This window comes from Lepisosteus platostomus, chromosome 14 (genome assembly GCF_059453375.1).
Source record: "Lepisosteus platostomus isolate fLepPlt1 chromosome 14, fLepPlt1.hap1, whole genome shotgun sequence".
Taxonomy (NCBI): Eukaryota; Metazoa; Chordata; class Actinopteri; order Semionotiformes; family Lepisosteidae; genus Lepisosteus; species Lepisosteus platostomus.
In genome coordinates, this window is record NC_142624.1 from 3,822,985 (window position 1) to 3,839,363 (window position 16,379).

At 40.3% G+C, this 16,379-nt stretch overlaps 1 protein-coding gene across 7 annotated transcripts in view; it reads left to right on the forward strand.

The window, feature by feature from the left end:
* LOC148648748 (partitioning defective 3 homolog B-like) overlaps positions 1–16,379 on the forward strand; it is a 319,671-nt gene that overhangs the window by 62,591 nt on the left and 240,701 nt on the right. For all 7 annotated transcript variants that reach the window (XM_088606610.1, XM_088606611.1, XM_088606608.1 and 4 more), the window contains exon 3: positions 16,192–16,363. In XM_088606610.1, coding sequence (XP_088462736.1) covers positions 16,192–16,363 — 172 coding nt within the window. The remainder of the gene's footprint in view (positions 1–16,191; positions 16,364–16,379) is intronic.

A 16,379-nucleotide genomic window follows, 5' to 3' on the forward strand; every position in this document is an offset into this window, starting at 1 on the left:
ACTTGAGCTGTTGTGTATTGGGGCTGCTGGTACAGAATGACTGCTTTGCTTCTACCAGTGTGAAGTGGGTCTCCTCCTATATGTAATGCATGTACAGTAGATACCCTTTATGATTAAAAAGCATTACTGTAATGCAAGGAACTGTGAATTACTATGAGCTTGAAATCATGCTTGCACTTAAAAAGTTAACAGCTTATGGATGTTACTGTATGTGCATCATACATCTAACTATTTTGTATTCATAACAGTCAGGGTCTCTAACCATGTCCCTGATAAAATCGTGTAAGCTGTTCTTGTATTGATTTGATGTCAAATTCTTTGCTTTACGTTTTACGTGTGAATTTCAAATGAATAGCCAATTCTGACTTTCTCATTTTGCCCTAGGCTTCCATTAGTTAAAAAAAAACTTGTTATTCGAGAGGTTAACTTAATTTAACAACTAATACATTTTTTGTCATTTGATATTGCTAATGATTCTGAACACAGTAGCCACAACGATTAGCTGATAATCTTTAGAGATTTGCTATTGTACTGTAAGTAACGAACTGAGGGACGGTATAATAGAACTCAAGGGAATAGAACAATGGAGCGGCATTGGGACTGTATAAAACTACAAGTCCCAGAGAACACCAGGACTCTGGAAATGAGGTAGCAGTTATGCGGATCTGTCACACCTGAAGGAGAGCACCTGTAACAGGTATTCAAGGCGACAAGCAATGTTAGAGTTTATTTTTTCCACTGATTATCACAAGCGAATGAAGGAGGCTGTTAGGAGCACAGAGAGTTTAAAGAGGAAGAATATTTTTTTTGAAAAGCCGATATTTTGGAAGAGGAAATGAAATCATCTTTTTGGCTAAGGAACGCGATTTGGTTGATGTCAAAATCCGATCTCGGAAACGGAAAAGGATTCATTTGACTTCATGGTCACGCTAGTGGTTTGTTAGCCTGCCTGTGTAGCTAAAGTAGTTGCCAAAAGAAATTGTGCTTTTTGCAGGCTGAGCCTTCAGTTTCAATTTCTTGAGTGAGTGAAAATATCAAGTCCTCTTCGTTTTCTGCCTCAATTTGTAATAAAAAAAACAATCGAAGTTAGGTTAATTTGGAAAGCGCGTTCTTATACTGTAACTTGTAATGTCACTGGACATTACTGGAAGCATTTCCACACCTGTTTCTCAGAGAGCAAAAAAAAACCCCACTACTTTAAATATAGAAAAGTGCAAGTGTTTTTTTCACTATTGGACAAACAAAGACAAGCCAAGCAAAGAGTGTTCGGTGGAAATGTAGACCTTCACGACAGCTGTCGGTATTGGCTTTAATAGGTTGTGCTTACAATCCAATGGAGCCCGTGGCACTTCAAGAACTGGCTTCTGACTATAATTAACAGAAACTCTCAGACTTCCCCTCAGCAGGGCAAATGCACTTAGTTTAGCCCAGTTTTAATTTAATACAGTGCAGGTTGCAAGGCCATCCTTTTAGTTTAGTGGGGGATTGTCAGGCTACAGCATCTAATCAACAGGCGATATGCACTCTGTCTCTGTAATACTGAATGCGAGTCAAAAACCGCAGACGTGTTGGTAAGAGAGCTCAGCATGTGTGCTGCACATGTTCCCCATGTAATTTGTGGGTTCACTGTATTAGGTTAGATTGCCTGCAGTGTGCTATTTGACTTTCTAGATAAGAGGTGATAGATCCCACTACAGTGTATTTCGAGGCCATTAATGAAATGCTAGTGTAGGAAGATATGCTTAGCCCGTTTTAATTTTAACTATGGCCTGAGCTTCTCACATGACATGCAAAACTCATTTTGCTTCATCTGCTAAATGGCACTCTGTCTGGGTTCTCGTGGTGCAGTTAGGAAGGTACCATTAAGCTTTAACTTGGCAATTTTCTTTTTGGCTGCTTCATTAAATCCAAGGCAAACATTTAATTTTTGGGGGAATCTGGAAGCTTGAGTTTTCGTTAACACCGAAAAAGGAACAAACATGTTTGCGGGCCAAGTGGAAGAAAACATCCTTTAAATGTGGCATCAGTTCCAACAGCACTAATAAGCAATGAAAGCTTATGTGGGTTGATTAGTAAATGGAGCTGTGCAGTAACATTCATTCACAGTCTAATATGTCTAACAAGACTAAGCAAAGGACTGCCAGCGCTTAAATGCTATATTGTGTCCTCAAAAGCAACCACCATGTCTTCAGCAGCCCACCAGGATTGCTGAACAAGCCAACCACTTACTGTGTATACAGTAATCTAGGGTAATAGCACTTATGCATTTCATATGATTTGAACTGAACATGCCTTTGTCCATCTGGCCTGCAAACTTCAGTGTTTTGACCATCAGCTGTTTCAGCTTGAGAGCTACCTCCTTAAGTCCACATGTTACTCTATGGGGCCTTTTTTTTTCCCACTGTAGCATTTTGCCTCTGTTCTTTTAGGATGATTGCTCTGAAGATCGGATAGCTGGCCGTTTTAAATTTGAAGTCAAGACCCTTCTCTGTCATATTCTCCTGTAAATGTTCCTCTGTGGACCAAACAGTTAGGCCAAATGACTTTTTAAAGCACTTCGGGTCACTTTTAAGGGCAGGAAATAAGCTCTGCACAGTTGCCGAGCTTCACCACAGAAGTTGAGCTGAGGTGATGTTGGATTGAAGGTGCCTGTCAGCCAGACAGTGTGATTGAGAACAGTTACACATGTGAACTGAATGGGCAATCTCACTGTCCAGTGAGACCCTAATGGCACCCTACGAACAGTGGGTCATCTTTGACAGCCTCTTCTGGAATGGATAAATACTTTTCCTCCTGTAATGAACATAGGGTGGACATAGGCCCTGTGGTGTCCCATCCAGGGTGTAGTCTCACCTTGCACCCTGTATTCTAAGGAAAGGCGGGATAGTGCCTTTATAATAATGGCAACATTTCTTTTGCTGTTCTCCCTTTGAAGCTGTAGGGAAATCCATATTACAACATAGCACACGTTCCACACTGTTAACTTAACAGATTTGTGGGATCTTGAGTAGTGTGCTGCAATCATAAATAATATTGCTTAATGAACTGCGTGCATAGATTTGTTGAAGAGTACACAGTTCTGACTTGAAGTCATTACAATTTTTTTTTATATTTAACCATGACTTAAGTTCTCCAGAGCTATATTTGAGTATATTCAGCCAGCAGCCAGATCTACTTGAACTACTCTCAAAAAATGGTTGCACATGACTTGAGATTTTAAGGACCAGCTGGGAGAGAGGGTTCCTTGGCTATTTCCACCCTGCGTGTAGAAACCTCACACCCCTTTAGAGGATTAATGAAGTAATCAATAGGATTTATCCAATGCTGTGCTACAGTTTTGTTGCACTCCTGAGTGCAGACTCCAACATGGTTCCAGTCTCAAAAGCCTCTAAATCAGGAAAAAATGGCTTATACCTTTTCTTAAATGTAACAGTATAATAAAAGCAGCAAACACAAAATGTCATGGTATTATTATACATTCATGCACAATACATTTTGCTAGCGGGTTATAACAGCAGTTATAATGGACAAGTTTGGGGGGGAACTCACAAGCCCTTAAATTACATCTGGTTGCATTCATTAGCAGAAGGCTAGGTTACATATTGCGGACTTGTGTAAAACTTTTCATCATCCCCCTCTTTTCTCCTTTTTTTGTGCTTAACATTTTCTGTGTTTTTTGTTGTTTGAAAGTAGGCACAACGGTGTTCTTATGACGTTACTGTATTTTCAACCTGAGAGAAAAAATTACCTTTCTGATTTATTAGGGCTTTGAGTTTTCAGCCGTATACCCTCAGTGATGGGCATTTGTGATCGTAGACAGGCAGAATTGAGCCAAGAATCTCCTAAGTGAAATAAATACCTATTGACGTTAAAGGGGTACATTACCAAGACATTGAGGATGTAGAATGCTGGGGGTCTATAAGAGAAATGGAGAGACTTGGACCTGTGCGTGTTGTTCTCTGAGCTGATGAGATCATGCCTGTTATTACTGTCCAGTTATTCCTTATGTTCCAAAGACCTGAAATGATTCATCCACCTTGGGGAGTCAGGCTTAGTGCATTGATGCATAGTTCCCAAAATGGGAGTATCTTCAAAGCCATAAATGCTGTCCTTAAACATTGGTATGAAAGAAATGGAGATGAGCAGTGAAGAATGAATCACAGTATCATGGGGGAGAAAGCATCACTGTGAACCTGCACAACAATATTTTTCCATTTAAAATGGTATTTTTGCAGAAAGGGTTGTGAGAGTCGGGGACAAGTTACCAAAACACTGAAGTGTATACTTTGGATTCTTTCACGAAAGTGCTGGATGAGATCCTCAGGACAATTACTCAAGATCGATGTAATGAGTGGCCTTCTCTCATTCATAACCATTCATCTGGTGAACCATAACAGCATGGGACTTAATGGCTATAAAGTCTTGCAACAATAATAATCCAAGCCATACAGAGCTCCTCTGAATTTTCCATTTTGACTCCTAATAATGGAAAAAAGGACCGATGTACTGCGATCAGGAGAAAGGTCTCACAGTTTACGGTTGTTAGTCATGAACACGGATGTTAAAAACACATTGTACTTTCCTCGTGCTGCCTACCATCCCTTTAATAGTGATCCTTGGTAATTAAAACAGTAGCACTCTGTGTGGTGCTGTATGTGTTAGATTGTTAACTTTTCTTGTTAATGGTAACTTTGCATATAGGTGTAAAACTAATCTGCCAGGGGCGAGAGGCACTGGTGTTTATCATAAGCAGCACTATTATTTTCCCATGAGTGCTTTCCACCTTTGGATTCTGGGGTCTGTTTTTTTGCAATCAGTACGCTACAGTGCAATTGCATTAAAATATGTTCAGTGCCAGAAAATTCCAGCTGCCTGGAGAGTCATTGGACCTTTTTCTGAACCGCCATTCTAATCACGTGCCTCGTGCCTATTGTTTAAACTTTTATCTGCTTGAAAATAAAGCAGGAAACGACAGTATGCCAGTTGTAACACTGGTAGTTTCTCTGCCTTTGTTTGCTTAGCATTATATTGTTCAATAGGGCAATTTATCAGGGGTGATCGATCTTATTAGTATGGAGATCATAATAACACAGAATATATTGATATTTTTTGGTGCTGGCATCTTGAGAGTAGACATTATAAATACACAGCCTCTCTCCATATGTAATTCCTTTGCAATAAACAGAGGCTCTTGCCACAGCTGAAGGAAAGGTAATTCATATAATGCCAGACCTTGCTCTAAAACTCGTCAGTATGCTGAACTTTCTGTGTCTAATCTGCTATTCCTGGCAGCACTCTGGAGTGGTTGTCGCCGATCGACCGTACATTAGCTGTTTTTTTTTTTCTGCACGCTAAAGTAATGTTTTTCCATGTCTTTTGTCTGTTACGGGCTTGGTTTAATGTTTCTCCTCACTGCCTTTGATGACGCTATGGCAGTTTTATTGGGGATAAATAAAATGATGGTGTTTTTTTTATGCGCATGTGCTGGGCACATCAACATTGATGGGTTTATTATCCTCTGAGGATTACATAAGTAAACAGCTTCTAAGAAATTGTTCACAGCCACTCTGAGGAAAACTACAAGCCTCTAAAGTCTGCCAGTTACACAAGCTTGCTCAGTTTTGCAGACTGGAACCCCCTTATATTTAAAATCCTACAAAAACTTGATGTCAAATCTTGCATTCTGTCATTTGGAAGTCAAAAGCATTGTACGAATTAACAATGCATGTTAATCATTTAGCCTTTCTTCATTCATTCTCACAGCTTTATTGTCTAATTGCCTTTTGCTGTCGTTTTATAAAAAGAGGAGATATGAAATCAAAAATGTGGTTTTCTTTCTCTGCTAGGGAGCGTATGTTGCCTCTTCTCCTAAAGAAAAGGAGCATTTATTTTAGACAGATGTATGATAAGATGTCACAGTGCATATTACAAGCTGTCCTGCTATTATATTATATGCGAGAAGTTGGTTAAAACCTGTGTTTCATTCTATTCAGCATATGAATAATGGGGAATGGAGACGTGAGTCTTAAGTCACTGTTAATTTAGACATGCACATGTCGGGTACAGACAAGCATTGTGCAGTCTTGGTAATGTAAATAATATTCAATGACATGAGCCATCAGCCTGCTGATCCATTCAGCATTATAGGTGGAAGCCTTTTAAGTACAGGCCAATAAAATATCATTGACAGCTTGGACAGTTACTCCTTACAGCAGTCAAAGTCTGATTTTCTTATAAGATTTTTTGAGCAACCCTAAAACTATGTTCTTACAATACAAGATCTGTAGCCATATGTTAATAAATGTCAGGATAATTCTCATAGCTATCAAATTTCAATGTTACATTGCTAACTGAGATCCTTCCGAAGTGTAAATTACTTCTCACCATGCACTTAACGGAAAGGATGATGCGCCTGGTGATTAAGTTTGACAGTCACCATGCACATTACTTAATTTGGCAACTTGATTAATTTTCCTCAAGCAATTTGTTACTTTAATGTTGATCGAAAGGAAAGTCCTTGGTGACATAGGGGCAGAAGTGTTTTCAATCTGTTATTTCGATGGTCCTATCGGGAGCATCCAGTTTTCTTAAGGGCAAGCGAGAAGCATCACTTTTATGTTAACAGAGATTTAGGTTGGAGATGGATTTCAGATGTTTGCATTTTGCATGTGTAAATATGCTTTTACAATGTGAACATTTTATTAGAACTTTATAACTTAAGAACTTGGAACTTTAATAGAACTTTTATTGTTCTTACCATATGACACTAAATGATACCAACTCAATGTAGATACTGTATAACTGTTTGCCACTGACATCCACTGACAGAGTCAGGACCTCGGTTTTACGTCTCATTCAAAGGATGGCATCTTTTTTTTTTTACAGTATAGTGTCCCCATCACTATACTGGGGCATTAGGACCCACAGAGACCGCAGGGTGAGTGCCCCCTGCTGGCCCCACTAACACCTATTCCAGCAGCAACCTTAGTTTTTCCCAGGAGGTCTCCCATCCAGGTACTGGCCATATCACCCTGCATAGGAAACACACTGGAGCTGCAGCAAAGAAAAGGCTGCCCATTGCCTTGAAGCATGGGGAAATGGCACTGTACTCTATATGCTCGGTACAGGTTACTTCTAAGATCCATAAATGGAGCGCAAGCAATGTTTTAATAAAAGGATTTCCAAAATCCTGTACATTGAAAAAATGTAATAATTGCACTATATTACAGTGCCAAAAAGGTATTTGTGAACTCTCCAAGATAATTATAATAATTATAATTATAATATAATATCTTAATATCAGATAATTAAGATAATTATCGGAAAGACAGTTTCTACTCATGATACCTGGGTTTAATTAAAACCGGTCTTCTCTTAAATAACCAGTTGGGTTCATATTTACTGATTCAATGTTTTTTTAGATCACTTTTTACTAAGCACAGTTAAGGCTGCCCCTGTCCTATAAAATGGCCAGAAACTTGGTTTGGGCTCACCATCCATGATAGTGGATATGCATCGTGCCACGATTGAAAGTGATTTAAGCATCAGAAAAAGAGTAGGTCATGCTCCTTAGTCTGGAGAGGGTAACAAAACCATTCTTAACATCTGGGGCTCTGTCCATCTGCTGTCCAAGTTGCTCTTAAATATATGTCTAAAAGTCATTCCGGAAGACACAAAACACCAGAATAGCTGCTATGGGTTTGCAGGCCTCTCTCTAATGTCAATGTTCATGCTTCAACCATTAGGAAAAGATTGAACGGGAATGGTTTTCATTGGAGGACAGCCAAGAAGAAACCATCGCTCTTTCAAAAGAGTATTGCTGCCCGTCTGAAGTTTGCCACAAGCATCTCGATGATCCACAAGACTATTGAAAGAATGTTCTCTGGACAGATTAGTCAAAATATTTCTGTTTTTGGCTACAATGAGAAATGCTTTGTGTTGAAAACCAACTGCTGCCTCCAGCAGATGGATCTTGTCCTTAGCATCAAGCATGGTGGTGGGAGTATCATAGTTTGGGCCTCTGAACCCTTTGGGCTTCGCTGCCTCAGGATCTGAGTGGAGTGCCATCGGTGATACAGCCATGAATTCAGTGTTGTCGGCAAATTCCGGAGAACAATGTCATTGCATCCATTTCTCAGATGAAGCAGAGCAGAGAGTAGATCATGCAGCAAGACAGTGAGCTTAAACACACAAGCAGATCTACATCAGAATGAGATCTACATCAGAAAGTCCAAGTCTGGACCCAAACCCCAATAAAATGTCATGACGCACTGTTCATGTAAAGAAACCTTCAAATATCGTTGATTTGAAATGATTCTGCAAGGATGAATGGTCTGTAAGTCATAAAAGCCAATGTGAGAGACCAATAAACATCTACAGGAAATATCTAGTGAAAAGCATTGCTGCTCAAGGAGGTGCCACCTCTTACTGGATCTAAGAGTTCACAAACTTGTGCTGTTGGATCATTTTGTTAAATAATTCTGACATAACTTTGTATGGTCAATCAGATTCTCCTCATCTGCACTGTATTGCTTCTTACAAGTCAAAAAGAATACTTATAATTGAGTAAAGTTCTTGCATCCTGCCCTTCTTCGTTTACCCATCAGAGTCACCTCAAACCCAGTTAAAATTGCTTGTGCTTTGGCTCGTCAATGAAATCCTTGTGTCCTTTGCTCTGTGGTTTTCCAGGGGATGCAATCCCATGTGGGTTAGCAACTCCTGCTTCCCAGAATCTGCTCGAAGTTTGGCAAGGGGTTTGTAACCGTTTCTGTAGATGGTTTTTTGTTTCTGTCCCTTTTCACAGAAGCAACCTATAATCATATTTTTTTTAGTAGGAAATGAATCTCTGCTGTGGAGTATATTCCACGTTTGTATTTCGATAAATGGTTCCAGCTCGACTGAGGCCCTAACAGTCTGACAAAGGGAGCTCTTGTGTGAACAAGCTGGTGATTCAGAATGGATTCCTTGACTTGTGAGCTACTTTTTTAATGCATATAAACATCCTTACCTTATCTGAGTGCCTCATCCAGGCTCAGGAACTACAGATCATAGCTGTGCCCTGATAAAGGGATAGACTTTTTCCTTAATCCAGGTGATCACCAGCTTTGCCGATATTTCTGTGTGTCCGTGGCAGGACACTGAGAGCTTCTGTCATTTGGTCTTGTCAAGATATTGGAGTGATCTAATCCATTTTGATTAGATTTCTAATCCGATGTCTAGAGTTGCGTTAACGAAGCACCATGGCTTCTTTGTTTGGCCTTTGCTTCTATCTCGAATGTTTCTGTGAATGCCTTCAGGGTGCATTGTTCACATTTTACCTTTTGCTAGGAAAAATGACAAGTCTTTGAAATTAGATCTTGACATAAATGAGGTTCCCCCAACCAGCAAATTACTTATTTGATAAGCAATCTGCAGATAAATAAAACCGTCCCTACCCTTTCCTCTTTTGTCTGATTTATTTAATTTTTTTCTTGGGGAGGTGCTGTATTTTCCCTCCCCCCCATTTACCGTTTACATTTATTTTGTGGCCAGCAGTTTGACATAATTGTAAATGAGAGCTATAGTATGGAAGGCACTAATTTATCATAAGTAAATGAATTAATTCATCAGATCAGTTGGGTTTTATGGCTGTTTGTCACCCTGCCAGTCTGGTCAGGTTTTTTTTTTTTCCCCACTGTGAGAAGAGGGGGCCGTGTCATTGTGTTTGACAGCTTCTGATTCTCTTGTCAGAAGCAATTTAGCAATAATCTGATTCCTTCTGCTTTGCCTGTGAAGAGGGGTCATCCGCACCGCTCCCCTGCAACTTTCCAACCTGTTGTTGAGGCCGTCGTGTGGCAGTTTCCCCCAGACAGCGTTCATTTGGATTCCGATTAGCTCCACTTCATCTTGAATTTAAATGTTTTGGGCATTCGCCGCATATCGGAGCAATTCCGCCCGTGAACACCGTGCAAAAATATTGTAATTTATTCAAAGAGAGTTCGGGAAACAAGATTACCAAACTCTGGTTTTCTTTTTAAATTTGTATCGGCTTAGGTCTGAGAACAAACAAGGGTAAATTGTAATAAGATTCCGTGATAAGGCAATTTTAAGCATGCCTCTCTTAACTCAGCATAATGTAGCACCTGTGTCTTGAAAATGCCTGCAATCCATTTTATATGAGTTATATGCATATTGGAATGTAAAGGAGTGAACTTTTTTTCAGTGTTCTTCAGAATTACTTCTAAACTTTGGGGATCTTACCAGCACCACCCTCATTTATGTGACATTGGAAGACGCAGCATCTAGTATTTGTTAAAAGCGCTAGTTATTAGCAACATATTTGTGAAAAAGTGAGAGATTTCAGTGTGGAAGGACAGTACAAGGAGGGCTATACGGACAGACAGCAGGTGAAAGTGTATTGAACATCCATGTATCCTCTTTTGCTTTTCTTCTGACCTGACGACTCTTCCAACACTGGATCCCTAGTAATGCAGTGCCATCGTGAATTTTCTCCGTTGTAACTTAGAAGCAGCCTTTTAATGAAGATATTGGCAACATGTTTCCCGGTGGGGACAACCTTTGAAAACTGTACCTAACAGTACCTTGTACTGCCTCAGGATAAAGAGAGAACAGTGAAAACCAATTGCCCTTTTGGTAGAAATCTCAAGATTCGCCAGACCTGTGCAAACTGTCTTAAAAAGATTTCCAGGGCCAGCCCATACTCATAGATAGATAGATACTTTATTGATCCCGTGAGGGAAATTGCAGTGCAACAGCAGCTTAACACACACAACACAGCCACAGTGTAACGAATTATATAATAATAGTACAATACATACAATACAAGAGTTACTCACAGTCCGGACACACAAAGAACACACTAGAACAGAACAGTACACAGAAAAATCGTATCACACATATGAATATAAATATAGATGTAAATATAGATATGGATGGAAATATAGATATAAATGCATTGCACAGGTCCCTGGCATATATTGCACCAAAAAGTGGTTGTAAACGGGGAAAAAGAAAAAGAAAGAGAACAGATGTAGCAGTAGATGTGTAGATGCGTTTAGTCCAGAAACAGGTCACTGTCGATGTTGCCTCATATACTTGCTCTGAAGTTTTGGGATAGCCATCGTCATGCAAGATGCAAAATCAGCTTCGGGATCTGTTATCGGCTCGGGGAGCTTCATGATAAAGTAGTCTCGGATGATAAGTTATCCATGTGTCTGTGTACTTGGAGGCTGATCTGTATCCTGGTAGCTTCCATTGCCAAGTGTGAGCACGAGCATTCGTGTCATTATCCCCTTGTTGTTTAACACAAAGTACTGATAATTGCTGGAGCTATTTTAGGTATGACTCTACCTGTGTCTGATTCATCCGTAGCTGCTTAAAAAAAAGCTGGACCTATTTCAGAATTTTCTTTCTTTTTCTCACAGAGCAAAGCCTGCTGCTTAAAGTGATAGATCATCTATGTTTTCTGCCTTAATCGCCAGTGTTTTGTCTCGGTTATTGGCACGCATGTGAGTGCCTCAATCATACTTGGACTGTATACTATGCGCACACACTGGGTGCTGAAGACTTTCAGAGGCTCAGGCCTCTCCCATCAGTAAAGGTGAAACAGCTGACTGCTTGGGTATTTGGCCCCTTGGCACTGTTCGGCCTAGCCTGCACTCAGTCTTATAATGTAGACAACTAAAAAAAAAAAATAATTGTTTTGAACTGTTACTTAACCAATGCTTGCGCTAAAAATAAGTCATGATCTCAGACAAGCCTAATTAGGATTATTGTGCTATTGATGTTAATTAGGAGGCGTGATAACAGTAATTCATAAAGGACTAAACCTGCTGTAGGTGAAGAATTGTTCAGTACAAATGTGAAAAAAAGTTCTTTGACGCTTTTGAAAGGTTAGGATACAGCCTTTTGTTTTCTCTTGCTTTTTGGCGTTTTGTGCCATGATCAAAGTACTCCAGGGAAACTCAAATCAGCAAAAGACATTGCAAAACGACTGCTTCTCAAACATGTGCAAGCACACTGCCTTTTTAGCAACAAAATACGTTTTTAATTTAAGTAGTACTGTATGGTTTCCCCTGTATGCCTCACTAGAGTATTGTGGCTGGAATAGCTTGGATTGTAAAAATGACACAACGGGAGACAAAGGGCTTGACAGAGTAGAAACCTAGTAGATATTTTTCCAAAGTTTGTTAAATAATTGCAGTAAGTTGGTCCTCTTAGCTCTGCTGAAAAGGCAAACTTGTGCATAAAAGTGCTGGACGGGGGGAAAAAAACAAAAACTGTTGCTCCAGCTCAGCTCTTCGACTTTTAAGCGTCTTCAATCATTTTCAGTTTCTCATGCAAACGTTCTTGTGCTTGAGACTTGGCCGGCAGTTTTGAGCTTCTCTCTATTTGGAATAAATTACTGATCAGAAAGTCGCTCTCGTGGATGAGATTAATGGCGGTTGTTGCGGGCCACGCACACTTCCTTTGTGTTGTTTGAGGAAAGCAGGCTTCGCTTTCCTGATAAATCGCAGTCCATTGAGATAGATCATGGTTAGAGGTGGGGGGGGGTGGTTGTGGCGAAGAAAAGGATGAAACATTTATTATACAAAATGCTGAAGCTGGGAGGCGGGAGCAGATCTGCAATTACACTCCAGCGGGACGAAATTGATGAGCTGTGATATCAGGGGTGTTTTAAATTAAAGCAAAGGGGGTAGGCAGCATTAAATATTTGTAAATGAAAATGGAGGATGTTTTGGTTAATGAAGTGCTGGTTTATTAAACAGTTCTTCCATTAGCTTTAAGTGCGTGTAAGATTTTATTGCCGTCTATAAAGCATGTTCAATCTTAACATTTCTTAATGATGAAGGCGGATCTCTGCAGGTGTTCTCCGACCAGTTAGGCTTTCTGGATAATTTAATTAAGGGGCTAAGGTTCTGGGCGCTGTTTCTTATTTACTGTGTACCGGTTTGTTTTACATTTTCATAAACCGAGATGATGGTGGGAATAAACAGTACAAAATACCCTCCTAATCACCCCTCCCCTCTCCACTGGATGTAGAAACCTACAATGTGCCTACACCTTAGCAGGCACGTTCTAGTGTCAAGAACAAAGGTCTCCGAAACAAGAATCAGACAACTACAAGAGGCTTCCCGTATAATGAGGACTTAACCTTATCTGCTGCAGGTCTACAGCTTCCACTCTCCCTGGCCTGGCACTATAGATCTAGGCAGGAGAAAATTCCATGTAAACGATATCAAGGCAGGACATGATCCACACATGTTGGGAAAGGAATCTTGAGGCTCCTCGCACCTTCTGTATCATTTTATAGCAAATTTTATAGGACTAGAAATAAATAAGGTGTAACAGATCCCTTTATTAGCCATATACAATTTCTTGCATTAGGAATTTGTCATCATAAAGTGCTGGCCATGCCCCACAGGAAAGAGCAGAATTCAATGGGCACACAAAGTACTAGGCACTGCTGTTTAGACCCTAGAGCGATCCAGAACCCTCTGTAAACACCCCTGGTGGATCATGAGATGTTTAGGATTTTTGGAGGCAAAATGTTTTGGCCAAAGTGGTGTCGTAGTCTGTAAGTCCCTAGTCCAAATACTGACAGCTGCTAAAGGTTTGTATGAAGCCTGTAATAGAAAAGGAAACCTAGACAGGCTGAGCCAATATCTTTGTTTTGCCCTTGAAGTCCAGCAGGTTATTCATTGTGTATGTAGGCAGATTCACATAACGGATGCCCAAGGCACACATTACAGAAAGAGCAGCCTGGTATTGAGCTTGTAAGTCCTAAACGAGACCATCCTCATTAAAGATAATTATCTTTATCTAGTCTATCTAGACCAGATTTGAGTGTCTAAGGTATAAATTAAATGTAATGGCACATACGGGAGACCAGACTTTTTTTAAAATTGGACACCTAAATGTAGGAATGATGGCTTTAAACTAACAAGATAATGATCACAAAACAAAGGAACAGAAATAAATTTTAGTATGACAGAGCTTGTCCCTCTGCAGACTTTTTTTGCTGCAGAATAGAGAAGGTAATGCACAGTTGCTTCCCTTTTCATATGAATTTAGAAAGTATATTATGCAGTTTTACCCCAATACCCCAAAGGGGGAGAAAGAAGCATCATAGAACTAAGGTTAAAAGTCAGGAAGAACATTTGTTTTTATAATGTGAGCTTGAAAAGAATCAGGAAATTGAATCCTTCTGTACAAGCGTCTACCTTTGTAAAAATTGTATTTAAGTTGTTAGCTGGAAAGACATGTAAGGAAGAGTGAATCTCAATACCAAGGTGTTTGAAGTGTTTGACCAGCAGCACTGGGAGTGGGCTAATTTTCTGCTTTGCACATGTGAATAGTAGTAAGGCAGACCTGGAATAATTCTTTTTATACCCTTCTAGAGCACTGCCATTCTCAACAATAGCTAATGGGGCATTGACTGGGACACGTTCTTGCATACGCAGTTTATCACCACCATATGCTCTGAGTGTTTGCCATGTTGACTATTGTTAACAGAAACAGTAGATTGATGGAGAGGCCTCCTGCCTAGATCTATAGTGCCTATTGATCCCAAGATACAAAAGCAAACTAAAAGATAAAAGAAGGACATCCCTTATGAGCTTGTGTAAAAACAGCAAACTTGGATATGTTCTTATTGCCTGTTTTCTGAAGGATTAACACCTCAATGAAAGCTAATCCTAAACTCCTGTGATCTAGAACTGACCATAGATATTCCCGTTCAAGACAGTCAAGAGCCTTCTTGATTTCTAATCAAAGAACAACCCAGGGGAAGATAGTGTCTGTGAAGGAGACAATGAACTTTGTCTTGTGCAAGATATCCCTTAATAAACTCTTGATTGCGGTGTACTAATATGGTCATTTTAGGCTTATAGCTGGTATAATGGCACCATCTTATAGGGCTTGTCATCAGGGTAGAATAGAGAGATGGGATGATAGTTTACAGCTGAGTAAAGGCACATTAGTTTCCTTTCAATGATAGGAACATGACGACAGTATTAATATCTCTCCAAAATCAACTGAATTGTTTGCCAGTTTGTATCATTTCAAGTAGAAGACGTAATTGGTGCCAGAAAGTTGCTTAAAATTCAGGAGGGATGCCATCAACACCAGATTAATTAGCCTGTTTTATATCCTGAACCACCACCTTGAGCTCAGACAGATATACAGTAGGTACCTCCAGGATGCTGCCTCTTCAGATGAATATATCAAGATATATTAAGAGATTGGGGAAGCATACATTTCTACCTGCCAGGATTTTGGAAAAATAAAGGTTAAAAATGGACTACCCATCTAAAGTTTTATTTTAGGTGAGCAATCGCAATTAGCACATTAGTATTATTTCCACCAAATGTCTTTTTTTTTGCTTGACTTATAAACCCTCCCTGTGTGTTTCCAAGTTTTATCATGGGTTAGAATAACTGGCTTTGCCAGCAGGCTCTGTTTTCTCATAGGGGCTGTGCTGTATGCATTGAGGCCTTGTGTTTCGTCAGCAACACTAACACACAGATAGGGACAGAGCACCCCAGAACAGCTGCTCTCCTGTCAGCCTAATTGCAGAGTCAGTATTAAAGTGAATAGGTATGGATTCCATTATTTAAGCAGGGACCAATACAGTGTGGGACCTGCTTTTAATGATAGGCATGTGCTGAGCAGCGTTGCAGACAATGCACGGTAAGAGGCTGTGAGAGAACACACTATGTTGGGCTCCTTGGATCTCCTCTATGGTGTTCTGATTCACAAGGTAAAGATCACAGGGGAGGCTCTGGGGGGGATCACTACACTGTAAATTTTTTTCATTGTCGGGACAAACTTGTGAAGAAGGCACTGGACTGATAAATGCCTGCTACCCTACACGTGTTAGCTGTTTTGGAGGATGGGCATATTTTGAAGGAAGTATTTAAAAAGGGGAGAAAATTTCATGATCTGTACCCTGTGTTTGTTTTGCCACCTAGTGTCATTGCATGTAAGGGCACATTTCATATAGAGATAATCAAATTAGTACTTTATTGTACTTAGTACCTTTCTCTACCTGCAAGGGCCTGGTGATTTGATGGCAGACTGTGCCAGTGGTGACTAGAGTGATCGGGTTTCGCCAGTTATTACTGGGGCAGGGAGTCCTCTTATCGTTGTATGCATTTTTCCTTTATGCTTCCTCCTCTTGTGTTTTGACAGCTGATCGCCTTGTACGAGGAGCAGGAGGCCCAGCGGGAAGCAGGGAGCCCTCATGTCAGCGTTTCGGGGAGACCCAGCCCAGACCCTTACGAGAACGAGCTGGCGGCCCAGCTCTCCGTCTTCCAGCCGGTCAGCGGAGAGATTGAAGTCAATTCCTCGGCGCTCAAATCAAGTACGTTCTGTCACTC